General features: G+C 38.3%; 1 protein-coding gene and 1 pseudogene across 1 annotated transcript in view; both read left to right on the top strand.

Moving 5' to 3' along the window:
* LRP1B (LDL receptor related protein 1B) overlaps positions 1-20,453 on the top strand; it is a 1,653,255-nt gene that overhangs the window by 1,302,471 nt on the left and 330,331 nt on the right. The window contains exon 44 of the mRNA XM_075529151.1: positions 19,977-20,169. Coding sequence (XP_075385266.1) covers positions 19,977-20,169 — 193 coding nt within the window. The remainder of the gene's footprint in view (positions 1-19,976; positions 20,170-20,453) is intronic.
* Positions 10,012-10,166, top strand: LOC142425012 (U1 spliceosomal RNA; annotated as a pseudogene).

Consider the following 20,453-nt stretch of genomic DNA (forward strand, 5'->3'; position numbering starts at 1 on the left):
AGGATGCTGTTGAAAAAAGTGGCTTCCCAAAGGCCCCAAGGAGCCCCCTAAAATAGACTTCAGGCTAGGAGGGGCAGTTCCCGGAACTCCTCTAGGGCCAGTGGTGAGACAGTCATGAAGGCCACCAGACAGACCTGGAATTATGCATGCTTTTTCGGTTTGTTCATTTGTTTTCCTGATTTTTTTCTTTTTATTTGATCTTTTGTTTTCTTTTTGTTTTGTCTCCATTACTGTTGACCTTGCCTCTCTATATGAGACAGGCATGGGAAGCAAGCTTGAGGAGAAAGCAAAGGAACCAATGGTTCTGGAGGGACTTGGAGGGAGGAGGAGGCAAGGGAAGAAAACAGTGAGAAAACAATGCCGGAGACAGGGGAGCAACTAGGGAATTAAAATCAACAAGGAGGAGCCCATGGAGATCCTGGGGTGGTGGAGCAACAGCAATGCAGCTGAGAGTAATTACTAAGAGGCAGAAGAAAGGTGAGGGTAATGACTGGGTAGAAGGAAGGGATATGGAAACAGAGAAAATTTCTAGGAAGAAAAGCTATGGATAGAGGTGTAAACATAGGTGTGTACATATGTAAATATATTAATTCCTAAAAATGCAGGTTTTGGCCTATATACATACATTTATATGGCAATGTATTGAAGTAGTGGGTGGACTTTGGCCTCTGTCCAAGCGCTGCCGCAATGCAAGAACATTTTGTTCTAACCACCTGGCATTCTGTCATACTCAACCTCCTGGCACAGTGACTAAAGACAAAATGGGAGCATAAGTAAATATGATGAAGAAAGAAGATGGTGTCCAGGTATCCAAAGATATAGCACCGGGGGTCATAAAGACTTGAAGTTAAACAAACATCCACCTAGCAGAGAAGCAACAAGCCCACATGGAAGAGGCATATCAGCCTGTGCAATCAGGAGGTGTCGAAGGGATTGGGTAACAGATATCAGAAGACCCAAAGCAAACAAACAAATCATCTTGTTGAGAATGAGTGGGGTCAGAGCAGAGACCCCAAATCAATCTGTAGACAATGGGACATCCCCTAACAGGAGGGTCACAGGAAGCGATGAGTCAATCAGGGCGTAGTATAACTCTGATGAAACACACAATACTCCTCTGGTTCCTTGAGGCTTTCTCACCCTCCTCTATCATGACCCCAGTTCTGCCTTTCATGTGGGCTAGGCAAGAGCATGTACACAGGTACAAATAAGAGATAAGAATCCAAGAAGAGGAATGGGCATAGTGATACCAGGAGGGTAAGAGGAAGGTGGGAAAAGGAAGGGAAGAAGGGGGAACCAATTGCAATGATTGAACATAATCCCATTGCTGCCCTACCCAAGGGAATGAACAACAGAAACCATGGGGAAAGGGAGACAGTGAAAGATACAAAAAGAATAGTAATTTATATTTTATCAAGGGATCACAAGGGTGGGAAGGGTGAGGGAGGGGGAAATTAAGAGGAGGTGATACCAAGGGCTCAAACAGAAAATAAATGTTTAGAAAATAATAATGGCAACATATGTATAAATATACTTGACACAATTGCTGTATGGATTGTTATAAGAGCTATAAGAACACCCAATAAAATGATTTTTTAATTAAAAATAAAATAAATAAATCTCTTTCCAAGAGCATTTGAGACAGTTAAATCCAGTGAAAACAAATCAACAGAATGTTATTATGAGTGGTTTTGGGAATCCCTAGTTGGAATCTGAGGAGCATGGGTTTTGTAGTGGTTACTCATTGTGATGCTAACTGCAGCATCAGCAGTTCAAAACCACCATCCCCTTCATGGGAGAAAGACAGAACTTTCTACTACTGTGTAACGAGTTCCCACCTCAGAAACTCACAGGGGCAGTTCTACCCTGTCTTGTAAGGTCACTATGAGTTGGCATTAACACTATGGAAGTGAGCTTTTTTCTTTTCCTTTATTTCATTTTGAAAGGGTAGTCTTGATAGATATTAATAAGGGAAACAGGCAGATCATGGTTATTTCTGATAAAACTGTTTTAGGGAAATTTGAAATTGCACTGGGGAGACGGAAGGCCAAGAAAGATGCACCAAGGCACGTTTACCCAGCACAACCACCTGCTAATTCCTATGGTTAGCAAGGGTTAAGTCATTCACTTGATCGCTCTGACCTGGTCATTTTAGATTTTTGTTTGTTTCCCTAATTCAAAGAACATCTTAAAAGAACATGTTCTGAGTCCCTCAAAAGTGCTATTTTAATATGGTGCAAATTGAAGATTTCAGGAGATATTAAAGAGTGGAAACACTGTCTTTAGAAATGGACAGACTTAGGTGGAGGATATTCTGAGAAACAATAGCTTCATATTTTGATGTTTTTATTTTAAAATGTTTCTGTGATTTTGTAGCAGTCCTTTTAGACTTTCTCTCTTATTTGAGATTGTAACAGAAAGGTTAAAATACAGAAGAACATTACTTTGGAATCTTTCAATTATTTATTTTAAGTAAGAGTCAAGGTGATTTATAATTTATTCAATTAGTACTATATACAATATAATACTATAAGTAATGTCATAGAGTTGATATTTAATTGTGTCATCATGCTTCCTAATATACTCACTGCTGTTGAGTTGATTCCTAATCAGAGCATCTCTATGGGGCTGAATAGAATTGTCCCTGTCAGGGTTTGAGGTTATAAACATTTACAAGACATTTCTTTTGAGGAGCAACTGATGGGTCGGACTTTGGACCTTGCAGTCAGCAGCTCAACCTGTAATGAGCCATGAGCCCAGAGCTTCTCTCTAACAAATGTCTCTCCCCATGCTGTTGAGTCCATTTTGACTCCCGGTGACTCTACAGGGCTAGGGAGAGCTGCCTCTATGAGTTTCTGAGACTGTAATTCTCTGTGAGACTAGAAAGCTTCATCTTTTCCCCTGGGAGGGTCTGGTGGTTTGGAACTGCTAACCTTATGGGTTCACAGCCCAAAGCATAAGCAGTATGGCATGAGGGCTTCTTCCTGCTAATGTAGATGACTAAAAAAATCAGAGATCAAAAGATATATATATATATTTTGATCAAAATCTTGAAGTAAGAATTATTTGAATCACATAAACCTGAATGTAGAAAATCTTAAATTATATACATTATTACATGTATACACATTGCAAAATCTATGTATATTCTAAACTATATATATTAAAAGCTAAATAGTATAAGTAGAATATATCATAACAGAAATATTATAAATGAATCCCATGAGTAGGTCCATTACCTTATGAGACTACTGGAAATGTAGATTAATTCACAAGTCTAAACAGATGCATCAATGTCCTGAGGATATGATTTCTGGGTGTTGAAGCACGCTTGGTGTTCAGAATTGTTATCTCAATAGATCATTGTACATTCCAGTGGCAAGTCTCTGTTGCTAACCAGCATCTTAGGATGCGACAAGGAGCTGAGCTTCTATGTCAATGCTTTTGCTTTTATGTGTACATCTTTTAGAAATTCAGTACTAATTGTACTGGAAAATATTATTCAAAATGGAAAACTTTTCTACTTAGAGAAACAAACATTTCATGCATATATATATATATTTAACTAAAAGGAATATATATTCTAAATTATAAAATTGAAGAATTTATGCAGAATTGGAGAAGCAAACTTATTTTTAAAGGAGAATATTCTATGTATTTATATTTTTGGAAGCAAAAGAGTTAAGGACATAAAATGATTGAGCTTCAACTGGGAAAATACCATTTCAGTCCACTGTTGTGGACACTTTTTGGTGTTGTGATATTATGAAAACCTGTGGCACTAATTGAGATTTAGACTCTAGGCAGGAAGTGAAAATAAATGGTTTAGTGGAGAAGGATGCTTCCTGGCGAAGCTAATCTCAGAATGCACACTGTTTTGAATGTGCAAATAGGCTTCTACTTAACAGCTGCAGGAGTCTAGTTCATGATTCCACAGTCAGCCAAAGTCAAGTGGTCACAATCTGGCAATGGAATACTTAATGCTGGTAACACTTGGGGATTGGCTTATGTTACTTGTGTCCGCTAACTTTCTTAGTTTCTTCCTCTGACTTACATCTTTGCAGAGGAAGGAAAAGCTTTCCCAATTGGAATAGGGAAGAAACTGCGTTATCTAGAGAAAAAATCAGCTAAACACTTAGGGGAACCAAAGTATAGCATTGGGGGTTGTGCTCCAAGCCTCTGCTCTGAGTCCATTCGCACAAATGCTTGTGCTAACACAAAATGATAGTCAGTAGCTTTTCAATTCTGCTTCATAATAGATGGGAGTATTCTTTGGGTCATCATCTGTCTCAGAAGTGTGGAAGCTTCTCGGACTTTATAGATGTTTACAGGTTTAGGAGAGGGGCTGTATTTCAAACCATCAGGAGAACCGAATCAGTTCTTAGTCATGCTTGGAGTGCTTTCCCTGGCGTTCCCTCTGTTTTGTTAAATCTGTTCTTTGATTCTTTTCCAGCTTTTTCTTGGGCCGAGGAAATGGTTTTTCTTTTTACTTCTTGAAATTCAAAGAACATTGAGTCTAAACAAATAGGACATTTCTGGAATTAAAAATAAGATCTTATTAAGTCTGCTAAGATATAGCATGATCAAGATAAATAGAGTTAAATAGGTTTGCTAGAAAACATAACCTGAGTAGGAAAAAAGCCCCCCAAACCCAAAACAACTAAAACCAATAATACGCACACACATTGCATTCACTGCCATTGAGTTGATTCCGACTCATAGTGCCTCCACAGCACAATGTACAACTGCCCTTCGGGGCTTCTAAGATGGTCAATATTTATGAGAGTACTTACCTCAACTTTCTTCCTGATGGTTATGAACAGGTGACCTTGTGGTTAGCAGTTCAATGAACAAACCACTGTAACACATCACACACACACACACACACACACACACACACACACACTCTCTCTCTCTCTCTCTACATCAGCCAAGAACTGCTCATGTTTGAAAGACTGAGGAGACTCCATGAAGGGGCCCTAATCTTCTCTATTTCCAAGACAGCAAGAACAGATCAGTTGCTCTTCAGTTGATTCCAACTCCTAACACCCCCATGCTTTGTGGAGTACAGCTGTAGCCCCACACCTTTTTGGTTCCAGTAGCCAAGCTTTCAACTAGTAGTTGAACACTCAACCACTTGTGTCACCCAGTAATTTCCGAAATTACAAGGAATAATTATTTAGTTGGCACAATGTAGCGATCAGAGCAAAAAGGACTTGTGGAAATATTCCCATTGAGACGTTTTCCTATCAGAGATCACTCAATTCTGTATAGTTGTAAACCTAGAAGAACTCTCCTCAACCAATTGTTCTCTGAGTAAAACACTAGCCTCCATTCAGCTAATAGGAGAAAGTTCTATTGTTTAATACAACTATAGGCATTTTAAGCCAGAAAGTATTGCTACAAAATAATTGATACCTTCATTAAATACAGATATCCACATGTGAAACTTTGTTTCTTGCCATACTCCCTAACTAGGTCTGTACACAACTGAGGGTACTGGTTCCTTTCTCTAACATTTCCCCCTATAATTCCACATTCTTGGATTTCCACCAGGTCAAATTGGCAGATTGGGAAAGTTTGGTGAAACTAATTGTGTTCCTTTAAAAAGTATCTTGAATTTTGGAACCAAAGAAATCCGAAGGGTTAAGATCAGCACTGTAAGGTGGAGGGGATAAGATTTGCCTAAGAAATTCTCACAGGCCAGTCAGGCAGGTCCGAGCTATTATGGAAAAGTAACTCCATGTCTAACTCTCCTGGCTTGTTCTCCTCAATGCAGTTTTCAATTTTCTACAGCTCATGATCAATGTGAACCCTTTGAGAAAAATCTGTCAAGTTTCTATTTGAGATCCCAACAAATGGTCACCATAACCTTCGGAGCTGACCTCTGTGCTTTGCATTACAGTGTGGTGGGTCCCTTTGAAAGTCTTTGTTTTGATAAGACCTTGTTTCTGAATGCACCTCGGTGAGACTCAGGCAAATATATCACGGAGAGAACATGATTGTAGTCACTGATCTCAAAAATACATGCACATTTAAAAAATAAATTTGTGCATACATCACGTGTAATCCTAGTAGCACCAGCTTTGTTTTATCTGCATAAAGACTAACATGAGCAGGATTGTTCATCTGTGCTACGAGGTCAACCCCAGAGCCAAATAGGTGTCTTGGCCATTCATAACTAAATGTGAGGACTAAAATGGAATTTTGAAGGTTAAGCTACAAAGCATACTGAATATAGTAATTTGACAGAAATATTTAGAGAAATTTCTATTTTATTTTTAAATAAGGGTAACCATCACCTAATCACTGCCTATTATGAATGTCTCTTTTTTATTATATATACAGTACAATTCTTCAAGTGTTTTTATTGAGAATATCAATTATTTAATAATTTTTAATATGACTTAAGATTGGCATTAACATTTGAATGACAATAAAGCCATCAATGAGTTACTGGAACTCAGTAAAAGGGAGAAATTTCTGTTATCCAAGATGACTAAAGGAAGGCTAAGAGATGATTTATACACTAAAGAGTTCACAGCATGTCCTTGAACAATTGTGACTGCTTACTTTTTGTCATCCTTCTGGCAGCTGCCAAAAGTGTAATGCTTAATGATTCAACTTAAATTAATGAAAATGAATCCTTGTGGAAAACATAAAATCTGCCGAGTACAAGGCAGCTGATTATATTGCCTTCATTTACACAGAAGTCATTTGTAATTCAATGAAACCTCCTCATTTGCAAGCTATGGCTCTTCAATGTTTTCCAGCTAAAATGGAAACATATCACTGTGTCCAGGTGTTCATGCTATCTTGAAGGAAGTAGACAAAATGCTGCAGCTTGCTTATGGCTTAAATAACTAACCCTGAAGGCGAAGGCATTTTGAGGATCTCTTTGCAGTGAGTGTCCTCCAAGGGTTGGTCTCACCATGAAGCTTAAAAAAATGACTCAAAATTAATGGTATATGAAATTAAAATAGAGAAATGATGACTTGTAATGATGCTAAAATTTGATCATCTTGACATTTGGTAGAAAATTTCAATGTTACATATTTCAAAATTTTTAATTAAATCAATTCTAGGAAAAAGAGATGAAGGTGTCGGAGTTGGAAATGTAGATCAATACACATTTGCGTGTAGAAACTGTAAAGCATTTCATTTTGAATGTACCTAAAAAATGGAAATCATTCCCTATATCCCCACAGTTTTCTCTTCTAATATAAAAGATCTCATTTATGGGTCATATGAGGCATTCATAGTAAAACTCCTGAAAATGTGCAGCATAATGAGTTATTTCTGCTCTAGTCTGTCCTTGAGCAAAGACATTCCAAGGGTGAGAATGTGTTATCCCAACAGTCTCTGGGTTGGAATGCCTGCTTCAGCAATCACAGGCTTGAGAACAAGTCATTGGACAAATCATTTTAATACCAGAAAGCAGTTATTTCCAAGGTCCTCAAACAACCTGCTGCCTGGGAAATAGTTGATTGTCTGTAGTTTTGCTTTCAGGCAATCTTACCATGCTTGGGGAACATGCATCTTATTCTATACTCTTTATTCTATAAAAGGAGTGTTGTCAGTTCTAAAAATAGCCACTTTAAAATAAAACCTGAATTCAGAAGGCTCTATAGTTTTTCATTTAGCTATTTCTTAAGATTCACCCAAGGGTAAATTCCTTTCTAAATGTCGGATGATCGGTGGTTGTTGTTATTTCTGTTGTTGTTTTACCAGGGGTACTGTTTTAAAGTATGGGAAAGTATGAAACTGAAATCACTTGTTCTCATGAAACATATTCTGACAAATCATAAATACTGAACATAATTCTGCTTGTGGAAACAAAAGATTACTCTTTTAAACTTAACATTTTCTTATTTCCAATTTTTAAAATGCAGAATTCTATGCAAAGATTAAATTTTTCTAAAGGTTTGTGTTCGCCTGGGTAGACTAGAGAAACAAATCCATGGACACACATATGTGTATAAGAAAGAGATTTACATACAAGAGCAATTGAACATTGATAAAACATCCCAGCCTAGTCCAGATCAAGTCCATAGTCTGATATTAGCCCATATGTCTGATAAAGTCCTCACAAAACACATGACATGATGCTGAATGTAGAAGATCACAGGCAAGTGGGTGGAAAGATTTTGGATCCAGTGTCATTGGAAACATCTCAGTGCCGGCAGGGGTCTCTGCATCAGAGTGAGTACATGTGTCTTGTCAGACACTGTGTCTCCCAGGGTGTGAGCAGAGAATCTCCCACCTTCAAGGAGGAAATACCAGATTTCCTAGAATTCTCAAGAGTAGGGCAAGCCCACACAGAGGCATCATTGGTTGACAAGTTAGACTCCACACCTACATTCTTAATCCTCAAATTAACAAATGATTCTATAACTACCACAAGGTTGTAAACTATACTGGTTTTAATATATATTGGATCCCTGGTGGCACTCTCAGATAAGTGTGCTTCTGGCAAAGCCAGTGATTCAAATATATAAGATCTGAAATGGGTTGAGTTTGGGTGAGATAATTTAAGAACTCAGAGATATATAAATAATTGATTCTTCTCTGGGGGTGAGGGGGTTTACAGAAAGGAATCCTTGCTGGCACAATAGATTAAGTCCTGGGCTGCCCACCATGTAACTGACCATTCGGACCTCCTATCTTCTATGTGAGGGAAGGGCCACCTCAGAGATTTACATACAGCCCAGGAAACCCTAAGATGCAGTTACAAGGTGTCCTATAGGATTCCTGTGAGTTGAAATCCATTCAATTGCAATGTGTTATTCTTGGAATAGAATCTCCTTCATTGAGTGCTGAGTGACTTGATTTCTGGATTACTGACTGCTTGCCTGACAAATTACTTATGATATAAAATCGAAAGTTACTTTCTCTCCATCAGTTGTCCTGTCCACCCCTTTAACACATAAAACTCATAATATTAATAAAGAAGCATCAGAATTTTGTTTCTGCAAGGCTGTTGACAAGCCATAGCCTTTAGATTGTCCCAATCAATACATTCACCTTTCTTATTTTTCTGTGTTTTGATAAAATATGGACATAGCTTATACCCATTAATAAATGTTTTACCCTGCATTCAATAGGACAAGTGGTCACACAATAGCTTTGAAAGTCTGCTGAATGCTTAGTTTTGAAATATTTCCAAATATGCACAACACTGACAGCAACAAACTCAGTATTAAAACATCAGTGAAAGTCCCGGCGTTAGTCTGGGTAGATAAGAGAACCAAATCTAGGAAGACTCGTATGTGTGTAAGACAGAGCTTTATACAAAAATAGTAATTGTATATTGAGAAAACACCCTAGCCCAGTCCAGATCAAGTCCATAAGTCCAATATTACCCCAGATGTTGATACTAATCCATAAATTCCTCTTCAGACACATGCAGCCATGGAATGACACCAAGTGTAGGAAGATCACAGGCCAGTGGGTGGAAGTCTTGTGGATCCAGTGGCGGTGGAAGCATCTTAGTGATGGTGTGGGTCTCCAAATGGCTCCTCCAGCGGCAGGGCTCTGGCTGCTGTCAGTGTGCCTCCAGATTGCTTGTCAACAAGAATGTCTTGCAGGGAGACAAGCAGAGAGAGTGTGTGTGCCCCGCCTCCATTGAGGTATTTGTCTCCTTAGAGCCTCCAAATGCGGTCATCAAGCTGCATCCTGATTGGCAGGCCAAACTCCACCCCTTCACTCTTAATAGTCTCAAAATGACAACAAAATTTGCAATCACCACAGTCATATAAAATGCATGATTAATTGATTTTTTTCTCCTGAAATGTGTTTGATAAAAAATATTTCATTTTATAATACCCTTATTTTCAGTTTGGGCATCTTAAATATTATTTCATTATTTCATTAAATATTGTATGTACTAATACATGACTATGACAAGTGAACAAACAAAAAGAAAGCTATCAACTTGAACTCTTTTTAACTTTTAATTTTATTTTCTGGCAACTTCACTTGTCTCATCTCAACTGAAATACCCTCAAGGTAATACCTGGCTTGGGAGACACCATGATCAGGAACGTGGTTTTCCCAGGGCAAGACTTATCCGTTCCACTCTGGATGTGCTGACCCCTGCGATTTCCCCAAATGGGGGAAACTCACCTGCATAATTTGTGGTAATGGGGGATTGTGTTGGAGGACTAAAAACAAAGAAAGAAAGATATATCCTCAACACAACTTCCTAGTCTTGGGGTGATGCACATCTCAGAGCTGAACCTTTTCCACCCAGCAAGATGATCTCTGGGACTGCCGTATTAGCTTGAACGCTTTACGCAATAAAACCATCATGGCATTTTAGTGGACAGTTCATAGAAATATTGTTGTTTGCTCCTGCTGAGTTTACTCCCAACTCATGACAGACTTATATATTACAGTGTAGAGCTGTAGTAAGATTTTCTTGGCTGTAATCTTTAATGTTCCCCAAAGGACATGCAGTGTAGAGAGTGAGAAAAAGGGGTGGCCCTCCACAAGAGGAAATGACGCAGTGGCTGCCACCATGAGTTCAAGCACAAGTGTGAAGATAACACAGGATCACGCCCTGCTTTACCCTTGTGCGTAGGGTCATTACGAGTTGGTGGTGACCTGACAGTACCTAACAAAGCAATCTTTCTGAAGGGGATTACCAGCTTTCCCTTTTACAGAACTACTGGATGGCTTAGAACTACAAACCTTTAAATTTGCTACTGGTTACAAACCACTGGTGCCACCAGGCTCCTTCGATAGATGTTGAGTTTGTCAAATAATTCATAAAACAAATCAAGTTTTATTTCTTGACAACCTTCCGTAATAATAGTCTCTAGGACTTCTTCACTTGTATCTGCATACAGCAAAGGGGAGCACTTGGGTCATTGCTGAGTGTTGAGCTCCTAACCACAAGTGCTTCTGCCAGTCGCACCGTGGGAGACAGGACCTCTCTGCTCCCATGAACAATGTGGCCCAGGAAACTCTGTGGAGCCGTTCTACTCTGTCTTATGGGGTCACTATGAGTCGGAATTGACTGGGAGGCAATGAGGACCCACCAGTCATCTTATATCCCTGGAGCTTTGTTATGTTCAGATGTTTCCCGTGAATGTTGGTTTTTCTTTCTTCAGTATAATTCATTCCTGATCGTATGCTACTCCTGAAAAAAAAAATGAAGTAATACTTTTTTTATGAGAGTAATTAGCAGAGAATTTGGAATGAATAAGGGAGGGTTGGGAAATCAGAAAGATAAAATGGAAACCTTTTTACTCCTTCTTTCTTGTTCCTGCTTGCTCCAAAGAGTACTGCCTGCTTATTGTCATTATTGAATTGGTAATATCTTCCACAAACTTATTTTAATGATACCACAAAATATATACTCTTTTTTACCTGATTTCTTTTGTACAGCGTAATTATTTTGGAATTCATCCATCTTAGCACAGGCATCAGTCTGACTACTATCCAGTTGTTTTCGGCTTATAGCAAAGTTCATGATTTTAACTAACCCAGTGGCTTTCTGAGACTGTAAATCTTTATGGGAACAAAGTGCCTCATCTTTTTACTATGAAGTGGCTGATGGGTTAAACCACTGATTTTGGGATTAGCAGTTCAATGCATAACCAACTATGCCACATTGGAGCCTTAAATACATCAGTAGTTTATTAAAGTTTTATTGTTGAATAACATTTTATTCCATGACTATATCATACTTTATCTTTGCACATTTAAACTGCTGCAATTTATGGCTATTACAAGGATAACTGCGGTGGACATCTGTGTGCACAGACATTTGCATTTGAGTAGACTTGTACTTTCATTTCTCTTTCAAAAATAGCTAGGAGATAGAAGGCTACATCATGGTAAATCTAAATCTACCTTTAAAGAAAACCATATTCTTTAGAAAGCAATGTTTTCCAAAGTGGTTGTACCAGTCATTTATTATGCCTATGGTGTTAGTCTGGGTAAACTAGGGAAACAAATCCACAGAAACTCATATGTATGAGAGAGTTTTATATAAAGGTTAAGTGCACATCAAGAAAACACCCAACCCAGTGCTGCCCAAGCCCACAAGTCCAACATTAATCCATATGTCCAACACCAATCCACAAAGTCCTCCTCCATCTCACAAAGCAGATGCAATGATGCCGACTGCAGGAGGAAAGCTGAATCAGTGAATGTGTAAGCATGTCAGCGCTGGCAGGGGTCTCCACACGGCTGCTCCAGCACCCAGGGCTGGATAAGGGTAGGTCCATGCAGCTTCTCCTCAGGGATGTCTTGCAGGAAGTGAGCCTTATCAGCTGAAGCAGGGAACTGGCTAAGGCGGCTGAATACTGGTCCAATCATCACAAAGCAAGAGACCCAATAACTCAAAAGGCGAGGTTCACAGAGCCATTTATCTCTCTTCACTTCAGTATCCCACATGTGTTTATCAGCCAGGTTGGCACAATAAACCTTAACTCACCTACCAGTCCTGTTTCTTTCTTTAAGTTTGTATTCATTTTTCTCAGCAACTTTTTAATAATATTTGGCATCTTGGACACATTAATCCCTCAGTCTGCCATATATATTCAAACTACTTAAAATCTCCATAAAAGTCTTCAATATTGTATGGAATTTCTTATACCAATCTTATAACTTGAAGCCTTATTAAATTTACGCTGTCGATGCTGTAGATTGTTATGTTGTTAGGATACCACAGGGGATTTCAGCATAGATGATCTTATGGGTCTGTAAAGAAGGATAACTTGGCTCCTTCCTTTATAAGCTTTGTATTTATTTATTCCTGTTTTATTTCCTTATGTACTGTTTAAAAATCTCATTACAAAGTGGAGTAGAAATAGTAAGACAGAACAAACATTGTTGTCTTGTTTCTGGCTTTATTTCCATTCATAATTTGTTGAGAGATCTTTCTCATTATCAAATTAATGGGTATTGTATTATGCCAAATACTATGTTTCTTCAATTAAGCTATCTGTACTTGCAGTCTTATTTACTATGTTAGTATGATGAATATTACAATTAAACAAAAATCTACTCAACCAAGAATTCTTTGGATAAATTCACATTTCCCAATGGTGTTTTATCCATTTTATTGATCTCTGAAAGAAACAGTTATTGATATTATTGATTTTTCCATTGATTTTCTGTTTTCAAGTACTGTGGTTCTCATTTTAATCTTTGTCTTTCTTCCATTCTTCCCCCTGTGACTAACACTGCCCCTCCCATTCCCCTAGGGAGAAACTGAGGTAATTGGTTTGAGTTTTCTCCTTTTTGTTCTTTCCTTGTATCAGAATCAAGGTCTATAAAAATTTCATAATCCCCCCAAATTCCTGGGCTGCAATTAAGTTATATGGAAATTGTTTCACTCTTCAGGACTTACTTTTAAGGTCTGTTTGATGGGGTGAGGGCAGAATTAGGGCTATGAAAGCAAGCCCCTTCTGAGTATGCAGAGTGCTTTTAATTAGGGGGTATCTGGGCCTGAGTTGGGTTAAAAGGAACTATTCCAGTAGTGGGATAAGCAAAACAATAGAAAAGAGGAAGGCCCTGGACCAGGTGGGTTAACACAATTGCTATAACAATAGACCCGAGCTTTGGGACAATTGTGAGGCTGGAGCAGGAAGCCACAGTGTTTCCTTCTGTTGTGTGTAGGGTCACTGTAGATCCATGGCACCTAACAAAAACAATATCGGAAATCCGTATATATGTTGGCCACTTGTTCTTTGGCAAGGTTCTTTCAAGGACATGATGTAGTATCTCACATGCATGTGCTACGCAGCACTCTGCTGGATATTCTAGGAGCATCACTGTTGAATTTCAGCCTTGTCTCTGTTTTGGTTTTGCCTTTCTGTGGGGGAAATGCCAACCCCCACGAATCGTGGGTTTTATAGGCACAATTGTACGGTTAAAATTATTAAAATTATAATAAAGTCATAGAGAATAAGGAGAGATAAAAGATAAATTGAAATAATGAAGTCACATTTCATGGTAGCATGTTCAACTCCTGGATGGCCATGATCTCAACAGCCAGGTCTGTGCACAGTGTGGCCAGGAGAGAGGAGGGTGAGGAGGGGAAGAACAGGGAGAAAGGGGACAAGGGACCAGGGGAGTAAGAACCAGGAGAGATCCAGGGAGAGAACAGACTGGGGGAGAGAGGGATCGGGGACCAGGGAAGAGAGAGCTCTTTATTGCTAACCAAGGCTTATATAACTTTGGGGGTGTGCAAGCCTCTTAATTATAGGTAAAGACATACATCACAGAAAGGGGTTGTACTCTAGGTAATACAATGATGATAGGCAGAAGATCTAGGGTCAACACGCAATAGGAAGATGAGGAATTGGAGTATACAAATGACAAGACGGGCAGATTCTACATACAGGATGGCAGCCTAACTTTGGATGTCAGTGAGCAGGTTTGACCTGCTCTCCATTGAAACCATTATCAGCAGGGTGTGAATCCCGCCTACAGTGGACCAGATGCCTTCAGGGAGAAGTAATCCATTGTCCTTAACAGCAGGGAGTGGGCCCCACCTGTGGCGGGGCCAGGCTGTAGGCTGAAGGCTGAATGTATCTAACCTCCCTGGAGGTGCTGGCAATTACAGACTCTAATGTTTGGCATATCTTTGGGGGGGACAAAGCTGGGGAAAGTCTTTTTATATCCCACACCTCTCCTGTTATTTACTGTTTGATTTTGCCTCTCCTGTTACTCCTGTTACTTGCTAACCACAAGGCCAGCGGTTCACAACCACCAACATTTCTGTGACAGAAAAATGAGGGATTCTACTTCCATAAAGATTTGCAGTGCCAAAATCCCACAGGGCAGTTCTATTTTGCACCTATAGGGCTGCTGTGGATCAACACTGAGTAATGGTAGTAAATATGGTCTTTCTTTTCTTCTCCTTTTTGATTCTTGGTGAGAATATCCATATTGTCATTCCTGAGTTCAGTTTCATGCTTTTTCCTCAGGAAGGTCTGCTGATCTGCCTGGATTCACTCTCCTGTACCATTACTTGAAATATTATCTAGGGCTCATGAGGGAGTGGCGAGCAGGGAGGGAGGGGAAAAAACGAAGACTTGATGCAAAGGGCTTAAGTGGAGAGCAGATGCTTTGAAAATGATGAGGGCAAAGAATGTACAGATGTGCTTTATACAATTGATGTATGTATGGATTGTGATAAGAGTTGCATGAGCCCCTAATAAAAGGTAAAAAATGATTTTAAAAGATCCAGGAATCTAAGTATTAACATATATGATTCTGATCCACTGATAGTTTTAAGGTACTTGATAGAAGTGAATAAAAAGCTACTCTAGTGATACTCTCAAATTGATTTTCTTGGAAGACTTAATCCCATATAAGATGGGCTTTTTTTTCTAATTACAAAGCACACAATAAAATAAACTATGTTTCTTGTGTCTACTCAATGTCTGAGATAAAAGAATAATCCGGGAAAAAACTCTAACACAGTTCTGTATATACAAAGATTCAAATGTAACTTTAAGGGAAAAATAGACACCAATAATGAATAGTCAAAAATGTGCAATCAAGATGCATTGATAATTACTGGTGTTTGGAATGAAAAAGCTGCAAACAAAGAGGAAGCATTAGTAGAAAAGGTGGCCTTTGTGATAAAAGTGAAGCAACATGTCTGTCTTAATACAGGGTTTTGTAAAACCAATGACTTCTTTATTACGAAACCACTTTCAATAACATGAAGGACAACTCTACATGTTTACCTCGCCAACGGAATATACAAGAATCACATTGACTACATCTGTGGTAAGAGAAGAGCCATGGTGGTGTAGTGGTTATGCACTGGATTTCGAACAGCTAGGTCAGCAGTTCAAAACCACTAGCTGCTTCTCAGAAAAAAGACAAAGCTTTCTACTCCTTTAGAGACTGAATTGGATTAATGGTTACTTGGGGGTGTGAAAGGGGAGGTTGGGGAAGTGGAGAGCTAATAATAGAGTACAAGAAAGAAAAATGTTTTAAAATTGATTGTGGTAAAAATTGTACAACATTTCTTGATATGATTGAACTATTGAAGTAAGTGTATGATGTGTGGCTTATGTGTCAATAAAACTTCTTTAAAAAAAAGAAAAGAAATATTTTTTCAAGTAGTATGTTGTAATCCTCATGGGATTCATCTCACTTATCTCTGATCTTTCTTGGAGCACCGGATTTTATTGCCTTGTCTTGTCAACCCTATATTTTGTCCACCTTTTTGTTTATGTTCAGGATGTTGACAAGCCCAATTTTAATTTCATATTGATTTGAAAGGAAGTTTAGTCTTTACTTTAAAAAATTATCGTCATTACAGGTAGTCCTTGATATTCAAATATCTATGAACTGCACTACAGCCCTCTGTTTGGGAATACAAATACAGATACGTGTACATATTTTCATTAGTAATATGTGTGCTACATACAATGTTTCAGTGTATCCTGTTATGATGTTTTCTTGCTCGTATTTTCAGTAGTAGATGTTTGTAGGTGTTATTTCCAATCTGCCTAAACAAATCAAGGTCAAATTTATAAACATTGTGATCATTAAAGTAAATAATAAAGCTTAAAAACAAAAAAGATATGTTGAATTTTCCCAGCACTAACTTCCTATAGAAGTCAGAATGGAACTCCTCTTGAAGCTGGGAATTACTTAATCAGGGGTCTTTAAAAGGTTTGTGGAAAAATCCAGTAACATTCCATTCTTTTTGTTACCCTGTGAATTTCCTGAAATCCTCCCATACAAGTGCACATGGTTGCTTTTATGCTAAATATTTCTAAAAGAAGAATCTGTATTAAATAGTTCTTTGTTTTCCAGATACAAATCTGAAAGCTTGGTGACTATTCCCTATAAAGGGTATTTTAAAATCTATGTGAACAAATGTCCAGTGTAGCAGGTGCCTGCAAGTCAGAGAAGATCGGTGCTCACAGTGTATTTTCTATCTGATTATTCAGAAGTAGATTGTGAGGTCTTTCTTAAAAACTACTCTGGGTAGAGTCCAACATTCAACCTTTCTGTTAGCACTCAAGAATATCAACCATTTGCACTACGTAGCTTCTGCAAATGTTCACTATTTTGTTAGATGCCATCAAGCTGTTTCTGAGTCAGAGTGACCCTTACATAGAACAGAAAGACCTCCTGCACCGTCCGCACAAGTGTTATGACTCAAGCCTGCTGCTGTAATCGCGGTATAAATCCATCTCTTTGAGGGTCTCCATATTTCTCATGGCCTTTCTAGCTCTTCCGAGCACGATATCCCTTTCAGGGACTGATCTTTCCTGATGACATGCACAAAGTGAGAAATCTCTCCGTCATCCCTTTTCAGGAACATTCTGGCTGTATTTTTTACAAAACAGATTTGTTTGTTCTCTTGGCAGTCCAAAGTACTTTCAGTATTTTTCAACAACATCATACTTCAAATCCATTGATTCTTCTCTGGCTTCTTTATTCAGTGCTCCATTTTCGTATGCACATAAAGCAATTGAAATAGCATGGCTTGGATCAGGCATACTTTAACCCTCCATGCGACATCCTTGCGGTTCAACATTTCCTTAGGTGTTGTGCAGTGATTCTCCCATTCCAACACATAGTTTGATGTCTTACCTGCAGCTTTAATAAACATTCATTGTGGGTGAAAGATAAAACCCTTGAAAGATGCAAGATGAAATCCTTGACAATATCAATCTTTTCTCCATTCGTCTTTATGTTTTCTACTGTGTCAGTTGTGAAGAGTTTGGTTTACTGTACCTTGAGTTTCAATCTATAATGAAGGTTTTGGTCCTTGTTTCAGCATGTAGACTGTCATCATTTGCACATTGCACGTGGTTAATAAGCCTTCCTGCAATTCTAATGCTGCATTCTTTTTGCATATAGTCCAGCTTCTCGAATTATTTGCAAAGCACACAGAATGGAGATGTATAATGAGAAGTCACCACCTGACATACACCCTTCCAGATTTTAAACAACACAGCATTCCTTTGGTCTGTTCGATGTTTGTGTATGTACATCTTCTGGATGAGCACAATGAATTATTGCGGGACTTCCATTCCTTTAAGGCTATCTGCAGATTGATATGGTCCACACAGTCAATTGCCCTTTGCATAGTCAGGAAAACACAAGTTAACACCTTTCTGTTGTTCGCTTTGAACCAAGAATCAGCTGATGTCAGTAATGATATTTTGCATGTCATATCCTTTTTGAGTCTGGTTTGGCATCCTGGCAGCTTCCTCATGACCTGTTGTTCCGCGAGCTTCAGCAAAAGTAGACTTCCGTGTAGCATTGATATTATTAAATCATTTATAGTAACATTGATTTCTGTGTAATACATTGGACAAGGACCATGCGTAGAGTTGCTGAGATAATTCAACACGTGATTTTTTAAACTTCCATTATTTCATTTATGTTGCTGGAAAAATGTATTTTCTATAAAGAAGTCTATCTTACAAAATGTCGTGAGAAGGTCAACTATACTTCTATCACAAAGACCATATTTTTCAATTACAGTTCCTACTTTTTTGTTTCCAACATTTTCATTTCTCATATCAGCAATTCTCAATGCATCTTGGTAACATGTTTGATCGATTTCAGACTGAAGAAATAGCTACAATTCTTCAATTTCTTAAAATTGGTAGAATTATTCAATTTCTTCACCACTAGCTGTAGTGGTTGATCCATACATTTGAATACAAGTTGCATTTCCTTATAAGATTAAAAACACCATCCAATTGTAGACAGCATTATACTTAGAACTGGACCTTAATGTGTTCTTTGTGATGAGGGATATGATGCTATTCCTCTGGAATGTTTCATTCCTACCCTGGTCAACCAAATGATTGTCTGATGAAAAATGGCCGAGGCTCACTAATGCCCCTTTGTGCATTCCATTTTATTGTTTATTGTTTCAATTTTCCTAGATTTATACTTTGTACATTCTACATTCCAATAATTAACAGATGTTTTCAACTGTCCTCCTGTTGAGTCATGTCCCATTAACAAAAGCAGGTCCCAAAAGTTTGCTTCATTCTGATCATTATAGGAGATTCTTCTCCCTAAGGGAAGAATTTACTCAGACATATCCTTAGAGCCTATGGCCCTGAGGGACTCACCCTCTGACACTAGATGCGACAATGCTCCTCTCTATTCATAAAGTGTTCAGTGTCTAATCCCTCAGAGGTGGACAGTGTTTTCCTTCTTTATGGTCTATTCGTATCCCGGAAGTCCTGCAGAAACGTGTTGACCTTGGGTGACACTGCTAGAATTTGAAATAATGAGGACATAGCTGCCAGCATCACAACAGCTCACAGGCCACGCCACTAAGACAAACTGACAGACACGTAGTGCAAATGCATGTTTGTTACCATGAATCCATATCATGTTTTTGGATCAGTCATTTTGACTCACAATACTGAGTATAGCATTGTTTATACAAATAATCTCATGGTTGTGTGTTTTTCTGGGGATTTCTTTTGTATCTGATGCCCAAGATTGATGAACCCATGGAGACAACAACTAGTCTAAGGGCTCCTGAGGGGTCCGGGGGGGGGGGGGAGGTAGGGGGAGGGGCTAAAGGGAGCTGATATCAAGGAGTTCTAGAAGAAAGAAGATGTATGGAAACTGACTGTGGTAGCAATTGTACAATAGTCATGTGATTGAACTATGGCATGATATGATGTCTAGATAAGCTCTTAAAAAATGGTTCAGAAATAAATATGCAAGTGTTGCTAAGAAAGGGTGTTAGGGGAAAAACGATCTTATTATAAATGGAATATACTTAAATACTAACAAATTGTGTACACCAGAAAGTATTACAACAGTTTGGATAAACTATGAAACATGCCATGATAACCTGTTCAGTTAAATGTTTATTTGCTTATGATTCCTATTAATTTAAATACAGTAATCAAAATCTCTCCTTTTTTTTTTAGAACAAAAATGGATATAGAAATACCACAAGGTGCATCTCCATTGTAAAAATGTGTTGTTTTAACTTATTCCAGGTGATAATCAAATCTGGGCCAGGGACTTTTCTCAGTCTGGCTGTTTATGACAACTATATCTTCTGGTCAGACTGGGGAAGAAGAGCTATTCTGCGTTCCAACAAGTACACAGGAGGGGATACCAAAATTCTCCGTTCTGACATTCCACATCAACCTATGGGAATCATCGCTGTTGCCAATGACACCAACAGCTGTAAGTTGTGATAGAATGCACAATTCTTTTCTAATGGTATTACATCTTTAAGTATATACATATATATATATATATATGATGCTTATTTGAATCTTATTTTCTTGTATTTCCTTGGAGATAGTATTCAGATTACTATTTAACCTGTTGAAATAAATGAAGAATTTAAAGGCAACTCTCCTATTGTTTAACTTATCACCAGAGGAAGAATTTATTTTTAATTAAGTTTTTATTACTTTTTTCCTCAGAATTCTATTTATTCCACCCTATCCCTCAAATCTCTGAAT

The sequence above is a fragment of the Tenrec ecaudatus genome, chromosome 13 (genome assembly GCF_050624435.1).
Source record: "Tenrec ecaudatus isolate mTenEca1 chromosome 13, mTenEca1.hap1, whole genome shotgun sequence".
Classification (NCBI taxonomy): Eukaryota; Metazoa; Chordata; class Mammalia; order Afrosoricida; family Tenrecidae; genus Tenrec; species Tenrec ecaudatus.